Source organism: Epinephelus lanceolatus, chromosome 22 (assembly GCF_041903045.1).
Source record: "Epinephelus lanceolatus isolate andai-2023 chromosome 22, ASM4190304v1, whole genome shotgun sequence".
NCBI classification, from domain to species: domain Eukaryota; kingdom Metazoa; phylum Chordata; class Actinopteri; order Perciformes; family Serranidae; genus Epinephelus; species Epinephelus lanceolatus.
The window spans coordinates 6,802,773-6,817,082 of NC_135755.1; the positions used below are offsets into that span (position 1 = coordinate 6,802,773).

At 42.4% G+C, this 14,310-nt stretch overlaps 1 protein-coding gene across 1 annotated transcript in view; it reads right to left on the reverse strand.

The window, feature by feature from the left end:
• Positions 1-12,741, reverse strand: part of LOC117245915 (endophilin-A1-like) — a 47,319-nt gene extending 34,578 nt beyond the window's left edge. Inside the window, exon 1 of the mRNA XM_033609523.2 lies at positions 12,475-12,741. Within this exon, the coding sequence (XP_033465414.1) occupies positions 12,475-12,519 (45 nt within the window). The 5' untranslated portion in view covers positions 12,520-12,741. The remainder of the gene's footprint in view (positions 1-12,474) is intronic.
• Between the last annotated feature and the right edge of the window lie 1,569 nt (positions 12,742-14,310).

Below are 14,310 nucleotides of genomic sequence, written 5' to 3' on the forward strand. Positions count from 1 at the left end.
TAAAAAGCGTTCTCAAAAATCATCTCTAAAATGTCCATGTCAACACAAACAGAAGCCACTCCGTATAAAAAGCCTAAAAAATAAACAGAGGTGAAAGCAGCTGCACTCTGACCGCTCATACTGTTTGGTGATTTCACTGTATTGTTCCCACACTTGTAACTGCATACATAAAATCATCAGAGTCATATCAGACTCTTTTATGTTGACGAACCTAAGATTGATGTCAACATGGACAAGATGTTCTCAAAGTGAGACTTAAGCGTTATGTCGCCTCGCAGTTCTGTGTAAAAGGTACGATCATGGAATGGGGGACCGAGCTGTCTCGCTTTTAAGCCGGCAGCGGACATAGAAACAGTGACTAAACCACGTTTGTGTAAAAAGCACAGCCAGAGGAACGGGATCGTGGGAGGCACAGGTGTGATGTTTTGACCAAGTCTTATGCGTGTGACCCACTGCAGAAGATCTAAAAAGCAGCTGGTAGCAGCTAGCAGCTAACTCAAAGAAGATGAACAGCAGCCGAAAGTATCCGCAAATTCAGACATTCAAACACTGAGGTCCAGGAGCTCCTTATCATCTGAGCAGAGGATGAGATCAGCCGCCATATAACGGCGATGGTAAATGATTGTTATTGACATGTTTTGCTATTGTTATTGCGTGCAAAGTGCTGGAGACTGATGCTGTTGTGTCAAATGCCATGCTGGTCACGCCTCTTTCTGTTGCGCAATGCTGGCATGCTGTTTAAAATCACACACTGAAGCAACATGATGTCATTGTTGTTTGGTACTGGGTTAAAATGCAAAGGCAGTGTAAAGAATGGACTTCATAGTGAGAAACATAAGGCAGGCTAATGATCTGGTGTTGTCAACATAACAACATTATGACCTTGATATCACAATAACAAAGCTAAAACCTAAAACATCAGGAAATAATTTGACTACACAGAAAACAAGAAAATGTGCCCTGCAAACTGTAGACCTCTGCAAATGAGGTGCATTGAGCCTAATCGTCCACTAATCGAAGATCTACAGTTCCATCCCTGGCTCCTCCAGTTGAGTAGTAGGTGGCACATGCACGGTAGCCTCAGCCTCGTGTGTGCGAGCTAGCCAAAGACTAAAAAGGCTCAAAACAAGTGCAGTCAGTTTACCATTTAGTTTGTGTTCAGTCTACTAAAAAGCAACCAAGACATTTAGAAAATGGTGGAACGAAACAAATCGGTAATATAGTAAAAACAATTCCCCGTCCACATGTCTCAATGATGTCAACGACCTCACAGACCACTGCCTCCTACTGTATGTCACTGCCTTCATTTAAAGGTACGGTATTACAAACTCCTCCACCGTCACCTAGTTGGTTGTCGTGTGAAATTTTTGACTCTAGTGCCACCTAGAGGATGTGTTGTGGTGGCGAAAAGGCCTAGTAATACTTGACTCTTAAGGTCAAATTAGAAGCAAAACATGTTTACTAAAATTGAGCAAATCCCAATGGTTTCACTCTGGGGAGAAGTCTTGGAGCAGAGTGACTTAGCAAACATTGTGATGGAGAAACATTGTGATGGGGAAACATTGTGATAGAGAAACACTGTTATAGAGAAACATTGTGATGGGGAAACATTGTGATGGAAAAACATTGTGATGGAGATACATTGTGATGGGGAAATTGTGATGGAGATACATTGTGATGGGGAAACATTGTGATGGGGAAATACATGTCGCTGGCAGAACAAATTGTGGTAGAACACCAAGTATTAAGATGAAGATAAGCGCGAGTTCTGGAAACGGCAGGAAATCACACGCACACACATACACACACACACGTAAAGTTCGGTATTATGTTTATCTGAGGAGGAGTATAAGAATGTTCAGTGAACTGCTCTATGGAGCTGTCTCATTGTTGCCGTGTTTGAAGCTGTACATTGTGTCTGCAATAAGCCCGCTCAGGCTGTAAGATCGTCCCCGAGTCAAACAAGTCTTTTTTCAACAGTGTAGGAGCCAGTTAAGTTTTTCACTCAGCAGACGTGAATTGTATTTACCATTTATATACACTGGGTGGTACTGCATTGATATTTTTAGTATCAGGGTATAAAGGTAAGAACAACATTGTTGCCATCAGGTGTTGAAGCTGCACCAACAACATGAGCTCCTCGGAGGAGGTAAAGAGGTCAACATGGACGTTTTTGCATCCACAACAAAATAAAACAGTAGCAGATCAGAATACAGCAAGTCCTCTTCCTAAAATATGACGAAATATTGAGCCATTATTTGAGAAGTTTACTGTATTTCTGCCCTCAGTCACGCTCCCCCTTATACCATCTCCCCCTGATGTACATCTCATCATTGATCTCTCTCTCTCATGTTTTATTCAGCCAGGTGAGACCGAGGTGTCCCGTTTCCTGCCTGCTGGCAGCGGTGGCAGCGGCAACCATCTTGGTCGAGGGCACCCTGACTTTGGCTTCATACTGCCATCACTTGCTCAGCTCTGGTTTTTATCATCCATCTGTGAAAACACGAGAGCCACATGTATGAAAACACACACACACACACACACACACACACACACGCTGAGATGTGTCCTACATTCAGGTCTCAGTGGACGGGAAGTCAGCGTTCAAATCAAGTTTTAATGTTCCCTCAGATCCTCACACCTGATTGGCTGAGTCACCATCGACAGCCAATAAGCACACACCTGAGACCACAGGCGCAATCAACCCTGATCGGAAAGCGAGAGTGCTCACTCCCACCGACTTTCATCCTCCAGAATATTCCAAAAAAAGCAGCTGAGAGTGGAATTTTGACTGAAATAAATAAATGAAGAGGCTCTGTGAGAACTGAAATATGTGGGTCAGTCCTGTTATATGCAGCAACATTTCTGTTCCCATGAAATACTTCCTCATATTTTCTTAAAAATGTGTCAAATATTTATAAAAAATGGCTTAAATGATTGATTAAGGTCTTCTTTATCACAAATATAGAATAATGCATTTAGATATATATATATTTTTAACTATACTGAGCTTTTTTTGGTACATGTGCTTGATTTGTTTTTCCTGTGCAAAGTAATCAACTTCGACAACAACTAAAAGGCATAAAATCATAAAGTACTCAAATTATTTTAGAGGACATAATAACTGATTATATACTGCACATATATATGAGGAAGAACTGGACATTTATAATTACCATTTTCATCATTTACTGTGTCACTGAAGTCATTTTTCACCCTGTTTATAGTTTCTCGCCTGCAATTCCACTGAGACCATTTTCATGAAGTGACCCAATTTTTTGGGAGAACTCAAAGGAGAAAAGTAGGATAAGAATAAACTTTTCTTCATGTTTTATGATGTTAATCTGTTTGTCACAACACGTTTTCACTCACAACTGCGTTACATAGCTACGCTTTGTCAGCGACACATCAAACTACAGCCCGATTTCCACTAAGCAGTGTGGTACGGTACAGTTCGGTACGCTTTTTTTTTTTCAATTCCTGTGGATGGTACCAATGGAACCGTTCTGTACCGTCCCCATGTTTGGTCCCCCCTCTGTTGGGGTACCTAGCACACAGATCTGGTACAAAAAGGTGGAGCTGTGAACACTGCAGTCTGATTGGTCAGTAGAGGACGGTCACTCTGCTCAGGGCTGAGTTGTGGCTGGTTTTGAGGCTCATGTAACCACTGTTCATACTGTGGAGAGTTTTATTAGTAAACTGTAACTATAAAATGAAAGGATGTTTTGCTGCCTCTCACAGCAGCTGGAGTCTGAGAAAAAATAACTTCATTCACTGGGCCGACTGCCGGCGACTTTTAAGGTGGTTTTTATATGACAGACACTTAGTAATGAGTGAATCTTCAAGTGTTCAACTGGATTATGGAATCCTCAGCATCATGGAGCGTCGTTCCTGTGGGCTCCGGCAACACTAAACCCCTGTCCAGGTGGATAAATACATTTAACTGCAACCCTGTCCACAGCAGTACACTGCTTAGCTTCAGTATTTGGTAGACCTGGTATATCAAAGATGGGAGCAAAGCAACAAAATACATAAGCACAGCACACACAGTGTAGTCCAGAAAGGTCTCACCACCATTTTAAACTATACGTCTTTAAACGTTACAGTTATGACTGAAAATGACGACAAAAATCAACAAGTTTTCCGATGATATACCTCTCTGCAACCGAAATCAGTTAACAGTGGGGCAATATGACCTCAGATAAATATCACAAGTAACTGAACATTTTACCAAGTAACGTTCAGTTTGTTTGTTTGTTTTGCCCTCATAGGTCACTGACGAGGTTTGAACTGTAAATATGCTCAATGGGATTTTCTTTCTAATCAAAGAGTGCATATCTTATCTTGTGATTTTAAAGTGTCGTCGTCATGAAAGCCAAAATGTGTCCAAACGACATACTTGGCATTTCTCTTTGGTACAGGCTGCTTAAGTTGTTTGAATTCTCCTCCATGTTGCTTCAAGGTTGCGGACCGGATGGGGCGGAGTCACATAACTACACACAGTATAATTTTTTTAAGGGGACAAAATATGAAACCACACAGTGGGAAAGTAAGAACGGGAAAAAAAATGACATGGGCAAAATTATGTCAGTTAGAGGTTCTCAATGTTTGGTTTCAATTAATTGCCCAGCCCTGATTAACAGTTCTGGATCTGTTCTTGCTAGCATGACGTCATGGTGATTTGGTCTTTATATGTCCCTGACAGGTAAATAAGTGCTGTTCTCATATAATGCACGAAAACTCAATTTTTTTACACAAGTATGATCCGTTTTTTTATAAGTAGTAAATTGTAAGTATACACAAATTTATTTTTTAACACACTTAAAGTTATGATCCATGAAAGTCTAGCCTTTCTGTTCATTGTTTGTTTACATGTTTGTTTGTTTGCGATTTTTAGCTCCACAGCATCTCCTGTCACGACTGTCCAGCGTTTGTTATGTGATAGAATTTTAATGTGAAACTAAACGTCCAGGATTTGGAGGGAAATCTGCTGAAGCACAGAACAGGAAAAGGGCACTGAGAGTGGAGGAGGTTGAGAAGGAACATTCCCCCCCCCCCACGTGTCTTAAATTTATAATAATACACTCTGCCTTTAAATCCGCAGGGTTGTGACTTTCCTCAGTGTTTTTTATTCACACCGAGTGACATTTTTTGAACCTGCAATTACTCTGAAATGCAGGAAAGATGTTTTGTGTCAGCGCTGCATATAATCAGCTGTAATTATCCATCATCTCCCCTGAACAACATCCACCCTGTTGCCCCCGGTTACAGGTCCGCCTGATGTGTGTTTATGTGTGTGTTCCACTGTGCTCGGCTTTGCCATGAATAAACCATGTTGATGAACTAGATCACAGCGGCTGGTGATAATCAACACCAGAGAGAGACGACGAACCAGGTTCAAATCACACTAACAGATTAGATTAGGATATTGATATAAATACATGAATAGACTCTCTCCTGGTTTCCAGAGTTACCGCTCTGTGACGTCTCGTGCCACCCCCGCTCTTTCCGTTAACGTCTGCTGTTGATTCACAGATCTATTTTGGGCCTCGCTCCCCGCCTGCTCGCCATCACACTGTTGACATCTCACCTTGAAAAGACGCTGCCGCTGCAGATCAACCATGTGACTCCTGTGATTGGTAGTTTCTCATGTGACACAGGTCGGCTGTTTTTAGCTCATTATTACAAAAGATCCATATGATTCACACCTGTCTCTGTATTAACAGATATGAGAGGTGATATTCTGGGATGGTCGATAGCGTGGTCATCACCTAGGAACCTGATCATCTTGATACAGTGCAACATTCTCCTTGGAAACCTTTGGCCCTGACACGCTCCATCCACCCAAACACCATTACAGACCAAGTACTCCACTCGTGGCAACAAAACGTTCTTGATGGCAGTTGCGCCACATCATAAAAACTGCTCAGGAATGTGACAAAAAGCTCAAGGTGTCAACCTGGCCTCCAAATTCCCCAGATCCCAATCTGATGGAGCATGTGTGGAACATGGCAGTACACCAGAGGCCCTGGTTCTGTGCCTCAACAGATCAGAGCCAAGTCCGACCCATGGTGGATCCTCTGACTTGTAGAGGCATGAACACAGGACCTTTAAAGGAACCGTGGCGTTGGCGGTGAACCCTTTGAGTCCTGCAGGTTATGAGGTGGATTGATTGATTGGTTTGTAAAAGTAGGTGATAAATGTTCGTCACAGTGACCCAAAGTGACCTTCGCACTGTTAGCTTTGTCCAAACCTCAACATCATTAGAACAAGTACCTCCTGTTTGGACTTTTGTACAGCACTCGAGTAGTTTCCACGATGTGTTTGATGTCTGAGCCTTCAGGACGCTCTCTGTCTGCTGCTGCTGTACTTTTTATTTGTATTTCCTATTCTGATCTGCTGCAGTGACCCAGTTTCCCCCTCAGGGATCAATAAACATCATCTCCTCTCTTTATCAGCATCGCTTCGTCTGACAAATGCAACAAATGTGCAGGCATTTGTCTCGCTGACAGTCGGGAGAAACGACAGACATGAAGGAAACGTTCTGCTCTGTGTCGATGTTGATCCGGTTTCTTTTTTACACGTTTTAATGAAGCGCTCAGTATCAGACTGTGAAATAAACAACATTTTCATTGATTTGGACTCTCGCGCAGCACAGTGGAGGCAGACTAAACGGTTGTTTTGTTGAACCATAATTGGATTTTTGATGCTGCTATATTTATCCCCAAAACAGTTTATTTCATCACAACAGACTTCATAACAAATATCTGCATGTTACAAATGTACAAAACAAGAGTTGAGAGGCTGTACATTAGGGTAGCAGCACACGCTACAGTTTAAAAGTCGACATATTTACTGTGTAAAGGTGGCACTGTTTCTAAATTTACAGTTTTGTACTGCATCTCTTTTTTATAATTTTTTTTAATTTTTAATTTTAATTTTATATACTTCATTAATCCCCGAGGGGAAATTCAATTTTTCACTCTGTTGTCAATTACACACAGGTCCGAACACACACATGCACAAACAGGACCTATACATGCACTAAGTGGAGAGATGTCAGAGTGGGCTGCCCATGACAGGCGCTCTGAGCGGTTGGGGGGTTCGGTGCCTTGCTCGGCAGTGCCCAGGAGGCACCTCTCCAGCTACCAGTCCACACTCCATATTTTTGGTCCGGACGGGGACTTGAACTCTTTACTCTTTACCTATTGTCAGACAAACACTGATTAGTGCTGTCCTGAATACCATTTTTTGACTCTCGAGACTTTTCAACGAGATCCATCTCTGCACTTTTTGTGACATAATAACAGCTAGTGACATTTTTTTTTATCATGGATAAATTATGAACCTAATGCTCACAATAACAGGGTCAGAATCTGAGACAATTCAGGACAAAGTGCCTTGAAAACAGAAGCGCAGCGGCAGCACACTTGCTCCAACAAATCAACAAATAGATTTGAGATCCAGATGATTCAGTGTTTCTGTTACAGGTTAGACACAGCACTGAAGGACCGTCTCTGGAGCCACTCTCCTCCGGGCGAATGGTTAGTTCAATGTCTGCTTGGTTAGCACAAGCTAACACAGCAGCAGCTAACATCCAACACCGAGCCGTTAAACAGTCCCAACAAACTCACACCGGCACAGAAACTGCTGGACTCTGTCGTTAAAACCATTGTTAACTGGAAGGTAACATTAGCCGTGTGATGCTAACAGTTAGCCCTGTCACTGTGTGTGTGCTGGCTAACTTTCACGTGCACTCACGAGCACTCAGCAAGCTCTTATGATAAACAGAGAGAAAGAGAATGTGGCCGAATACTTAGTAAAAAAATTATACTACATTTTTTAATAAAAGAAAAGAAATAAGTGAAGTTCAATGTTGATATTGTGGCGGGCAATCACAAATAAATCAATGTATAGAAAACACTAAGATTTATTTATAATTAAAGTCCAACCCTCGTTGTTTAAAGGTGCGGACACACCAAACCGACATCAAAGACCTAGCGGCGACGAGAGCCAACTGTTGTGTCGTCTATGTCGCCTCACATCACCCTGTGTCAGTTGCATTTGAAAACACTACAAAGACTACATCCGACGGCCAAGTAGCACGTACGTTGTGCGCCTGCGTGAGAGGAAATAACACAAAAAGGGAAACCAAAAGTCAGAGGAATGCTTGAGATAAACAAAGTAGCAGAGTGAGAGAGTGGTACATCCTGTCAGCCGAGGGGTTTCCTATCTGTGCAGCCGAGCACCGCAGCACCTTCACGGACTATTACATCCAGACGGTCCCGGTGTTTCCTCCTCAGGCTTCACTTCACTCAGCTGCCCGACAAACCCGCTGCTTCTTCCCACTTTAACCTGAATAACAAACCAGGGCTCGGTGCTCCGCTAGCCTCACAGTTAGCTCCGGTTTCAACATGCTCAATCAACACGCTCAATCGGCCGATAAGCCGCCGACAGTGCCAGACGCACTGCAAAAACTAGGCTGACAGACGCTCACCAACGGCCTGACTTTGAGCAACGGCCAACTATCGGCTTGGTGTGTCAGGGCCTTAAGGGTTAGTTTGGATTGACCAAATTCACACAACAGGACAGACAAACTGACCGAGGCAGCGGTAGACCAGCAACTCCTGTCTTCAGGGAGGTAAAATTACTGTTTTTGTCAATGGAGTCTGGCTTTGAAGAGAGCAAAGATAAGTTCAGCCCCCTGTCAGACTGAGAGAATACAACTGGATAAATGAGACTTGGATTATACTGCACAAGTTGTGTGAGAGTTTATGAACAGATGTTTTGATGTAGTTTTGCTGTAGTTAAACGTGGACCCTGTTGACCTCAATTCATCAAGACTTTTCTCCTTTTTTGGATTCTTCGTTCTCCGTGGAGGCGTGTGACAATAACCGAAGTTCTCTTCACAAATGTAATGCCACATGGAGTGAGTCATTAGCTAGTTTCCACCAAACACGTCACGTCGTCAACTCATGAATTAAATAACGTTACAAGTTAACGTTCCACCATAAAATTTGCCGGCAGTCGACCAGGTGAATTATTTTTTTCTCAGACTCCAGCTGCTGCAAGAGGCAGCAAAACATCCTTTATTTTATAGGTACAGTTTACTAATAAAACTCTCCACAGTATGAACAGTGGTTACATGAGCCTCAAAACCAGTGCTCTTGTAGATAAAAGGGATTCCACGTCGAATTTACAGCAGACATGATGACAGGAGGAGGTGTAAGGTGTTTTGGGTGGAGTCTGAGTGAACAGACGTCTGGACCGTCTCATACAGCCACTGTCTGTCTGTCACATCAGCCTGTCTCTGCCTTCATCTCACATTCAGACTCGACACCACCGAGCAGCAGCAGAGGGGGTAAAAGGTCAAAAGGATTCCTCGTTTTTTGTTCACGTCAGCTTCTATTATTCTGCCCTGAACAGAAAAGGTCATAAAACCTGGTCAGCATCCGCAGACACTTTACTCATTCTTCCCCTTCATCGTGATCGCTACAGAACAAACATAAACTGAAAAACATCAGTCAGAAATACGAGGAAAAGTCAGATTGATGTAGGAGGGGTGACAGATGGATATATATCAGAAGATGGAGGAATATTTACAACAGGTACAGAGTGATGTCAATAAATAAAGATGTTCAGAGAGAAGAGATGGGGGGTGTAAAGAGGGTGAAAGGAGAGGGATGATGGAGGAACATCTGGAAGACTGGTGAAGGTAAAGGACGAAGGAGTGATTATAACATGAAGGATGATGATTGGTGGGTGATTTTCAATTTGGAAGGACAGAAAGGCAACATAAAAAGATGAAGGGGTGATAGAGGGATGTTTTGAGCGACAAGACAAAGGATGGAAGGGGTGATTTCAGGATAACGGAAGATGGAGGACTGACCACACAGATGATAGAGGGATGTAAATGAAAATGAGGGATGATGGAGGGATGTTAACGAGGTCGGGGTTTTGTGTTATGTTGATCATAGGGATATCAGTTTGGCTAATTTTGCTTTCGATAGCTTGACGCCCAATAATCCGTAACTAACTAGTTAATTTTAAGAAGAAAAATGCAAAATAATGTGACATACGAGAGACCTTTCTTTTTCGTCGATATGCAGTGTGTTTTCTTTAGTGTATGATCACCTGAAAATAAGAATCATTATGTTTTCGTCACCTTAAAATGGGCAGAACGGACATTTTATTAGCTACAGTTAGTTCTTAATTAGTTAGTAATTAATTCTAGAGTTAGTGAGCTCACACTGACCTTTGACCTTCAACTACAAAATTCCAATCAGTTTATTCTTCAGTCCAAGTGGACGTTTGTGCCAAATTTAAAGAAATTCCCTGACGGTGCTCTTGAAATATCACGAGAATGAGATAGATGCAAGGTCACAGTGACCTTTGACCACCAAAATCTAATCTATTCATCTTCGAGTCCAAGTGGACGTTTGTGCCAAATCTGATGAAATTCCCTTACAGTGTTGGGACTAACAACCCAAAAACATTATGCCTCCAGCCTTGACTATCACTGGTGTGGGGGCAACCTGAAACATCCACAGCAGTAAAATGTAACATTTATGCAGCAGTAATATTAATCTTTATTCAGTGTTTTTTTTTTACTGGTTTAAATCAACGAAAAACCTCCTAAACAATGAACACTGAACGAATCCTAACCAGGGGAAGTGTGAGCTGGTTGCAACCTGCACTCCTCATCACTAGACGCCACTAAATCCCCCCTAAATCTGACACATTAAACCTTTGATGTTTTGTGGCTGAGTTAACATGCGGCAACCTTGGACGTGGAACAATCTCCAAAAAAATCAAAAATTACAAACACCTACATCGAAAGATGAATTTGAAGGCATCGTGAAGAACGTGGTGATAGAGAATAGGGATGTGCAGGATTAGACGTCCGCCCCCTCGCTAGTCGGCACCAAAAATATTAGTTGGTTAATTCATATACAAGGCAGGTTAACTGTCATGCAGCCGCCCACCACTAGTGGGTGCCACAGAGCCGTCAAACAGCAGTCTCCCTCCCCACGGTAATGCTCGAGTAGACTGGAGTTTTAAAACAGCACGGTGGGAAATAAGAGAGATGACGGCTTGAGTGAGTGTTCCCACTGCCCACCCTCAGGTCTCCACCATAGACTGTATAAATAATGGAAGTAGCTACTGTGACGTCACCCATTGGTTTGCGGACTCCCGATTTGAAACCTCGAGTTTGGCATTTGGCCGTACATATAACTCTAAGCCTTCCCAGTACAGTTGTCATGAGGGATAACTTAACTGTAGAGACCAAAACTGTTTTTTGTACGAGGCTGTAAACATGTTTATTTCTGCTTTAAACATTTCACATTCAAACTGGCCTCTGGAGCCAGCCCCTAGTGGCCATTTGAGGAACTGCAGTTTTTGGTACTTCTGTGTTGGCCTCACTTGTCAGCCCTGATATCGTCTCCCTTCGATCACAGGCCCCGGAATAAAAACAAATCAAAAACGTATCAAGACAGTTACAGACTTGGTGATATCAGCAGAAACTGTATTGCTGTCCAAAAAAATCAAAACAATATGGTATCGTGATAAAACCTTTGATATAAGCTCCACAGAGGTGTATAAGAGGAGACGGAAAAGATGGAGGGATGGAGGAATATTTACAGAGTAACAAATGATGGAGGGATGACTTCAAGATAGACAAAGAGGGATGTAAAGACGATGTAAGGATGTTCGGAGGGCGTCATACGGAAGGATGAAGGACTGATGGAGGGATCAAACCGTGTTTAGAAGGACCACAGAAAGATGGAGAGGTGGAGGGTGGAGGGACGACTACAGAGGGACAGGACGTGGAGGGACTGCTTATAAGATCGATGCATGGATGGAAAAAGAAGGAGGGATGATCAGAGGCGTCACACCACAGGATGAAAGGATGACAGAGGGGTGTAAAGATGGACAGAGGGATGTAAAGGAGGATGGAGGGAATTCCCTGTTGCGTGTGGCAACAGCCAATCAGCTCTGCAGACACACACACACACACACACACACTTTCAACTCATAGTCTGTTACGTAACATAACATCCTGACGTGTGTGTGTGTGTGTGTGTGTGTGTGTGTGAGTGAGAGAGAGAGAGAGAGAGAGAGAGAGAGGGGGGGGGGTATACCCTGCTTTTGAATGTACACCCACGAAAACACCGCGAGAAAAAAAAACACACGTTGGGAGAAAAACATAATTTACGATTTGCACACATTTTTAAAACATAAATATTTATCTATAATTACAATATACATGTTCTCCATATTAGACAACAATGGATAAAAAGCTGATCCTGATTCTACTGGTGTTTTATTGTCGCTAATGGACCACAGGAAACGCGTTTTATAGCGGCATCACTCCACCGCAGAATCAAACGCATAAATAAACATCTGTGGTGATATAAGCTGTAAATAAATGAACAAACACACACGGAGATGAACACACAGGTTTGTTCTTACCTGGGTGGCTTTATGGAACTGCTTTTTCAACCCCGCGACAGACATCACTTCGGTTGAGGGGGGAAAAAACACACAAATTAAAGCTGAATTAGATTTTAAAATATATTTGCAGGCTGGCGGGAGGAGATACGAGCAGGAAATGGCGGTAAATCCTCCGGTTAACGGTCAGCAGACGTCGGTATTGTCCGTTTATTTTGGTGAAATCGGTGGCGGAGACGGATGCCGATGATTAACCAGACCAAACCCAGCTGGACCTATTTTCAGTCTGAGAGAGAGACACAGAGAGAGAGAGAGAGAGAGAGAGAGAGAGAGGGGGAGAGACAGAGATCGTCTAATGATAAGATGGATCACACGGGTCGTAAACTACACACATTTTAGTTTGGGCTGAATGTTATTAAAACTGAGATCATTTTGTTTTGTTTGTTTGTTTGTTTGTTTGCTTTGCACATCTCTGCTACAAATAAACAGCTGTTGTTTTTTTCTGGAACTTTTCGAGAACGTTTGGTTATTATCCGCAATTGTCTCCCCTTCTGTTCCTGAGATATGACATTTAAAAATGGCCAGAAAAGTGTTTTATGCAGAACATTGTGATGTCACACTGAAACTGACCTTTGACCTTTTAAATATGAAATGTCATCACTTCCAATCCGGTCACACTCCAGTCAAAATGTGGCGCTTGGGCAGTGACTTGCGGCGTCACACACTGATGAAAAAGCCATCCTTTAACGTCAGCACGATACACGTCATGCTTTAATGGCGCTCGGCAGCGTCAGGGGGAAACACAACAGGTGAAGACTGAAAGTTAAGGTGACGAAAGCCCCAACAGGGGGACAGGAGCGGTGGTGGATGGGTCCAACAAACACCGACCTTTACAGGAGATCAGTGTTTGCATCCCGTAAGATTCTAAAGCCAGACCTTGTTGTTTTTTCCCTAAACCTAACCATGTGTTTTTGTTGTCAAAGGCAAAAAAAAAGGTAAATTCTCAATGTTGTACCGACGTAGTGCTTTTATTTTGAAAGAGACTGTATGTAAATGTTAAATTTCCTGTGAAAACAAAGGTGTATTTTGAAAGAAGACAATGCATGCGACAGGCAGAACTTGACACGGTGTCCCAGAGCATCAACAACCAACACACCCAGGGTACCTTGTACGTCGTATGTTGATGTGGAAAGTCCATGACCAAACGTTGATATTTGACGAGGTCGGAGTGAGAATGTGTTGTCACTTCATTATTTTATCCTGTTAGACATTTGTGGGAAGCCTTGTCATAGGGATATCAGTTTGGCTAATTTTGCTTTCGATAGCTTGACGCCCAATAATCCGTAACTAACTAGTTAATTTTAAGAAGAAAAATGCAAAATAATGTGACATACGAGAGACCTTTCTTTTTCATCGATATGTAGTATGTTTTCTTTAGTGTATGATCACCTGAAAATAAGAATCATTATGTTTTCGTCACCTTAAAATGGGCAGAACAGACAATTTATTAGCTACAGTTAGTTCTTAATTAGTTAGTAATTAATTCTAGAGCAAGTGAGCTCACACTGACCTTTGACCTTCAACTACAAAATTCCAATCAGTTTATTCTTCAGTCCAAGTGGACGTTTGTGCCAAATTTAAAGAAATCCCCTGACGGTATTCTTGAGATATCGTGCTCACAAGGTCCAGTGTGTCAGATTTAGTGGGATTTGGTGGCATCTAGTGGTCAAGACTGCAGATTGCAACCAGCCCAAAATTCTCCCGGTTAGACTATCATTTTTTCAATTTCAATTTCTTTTTGCTTTACTTTTTTGGAAACCTAAATTCCCTTTCATTGGTGCTCCAGCAGTCATTCAC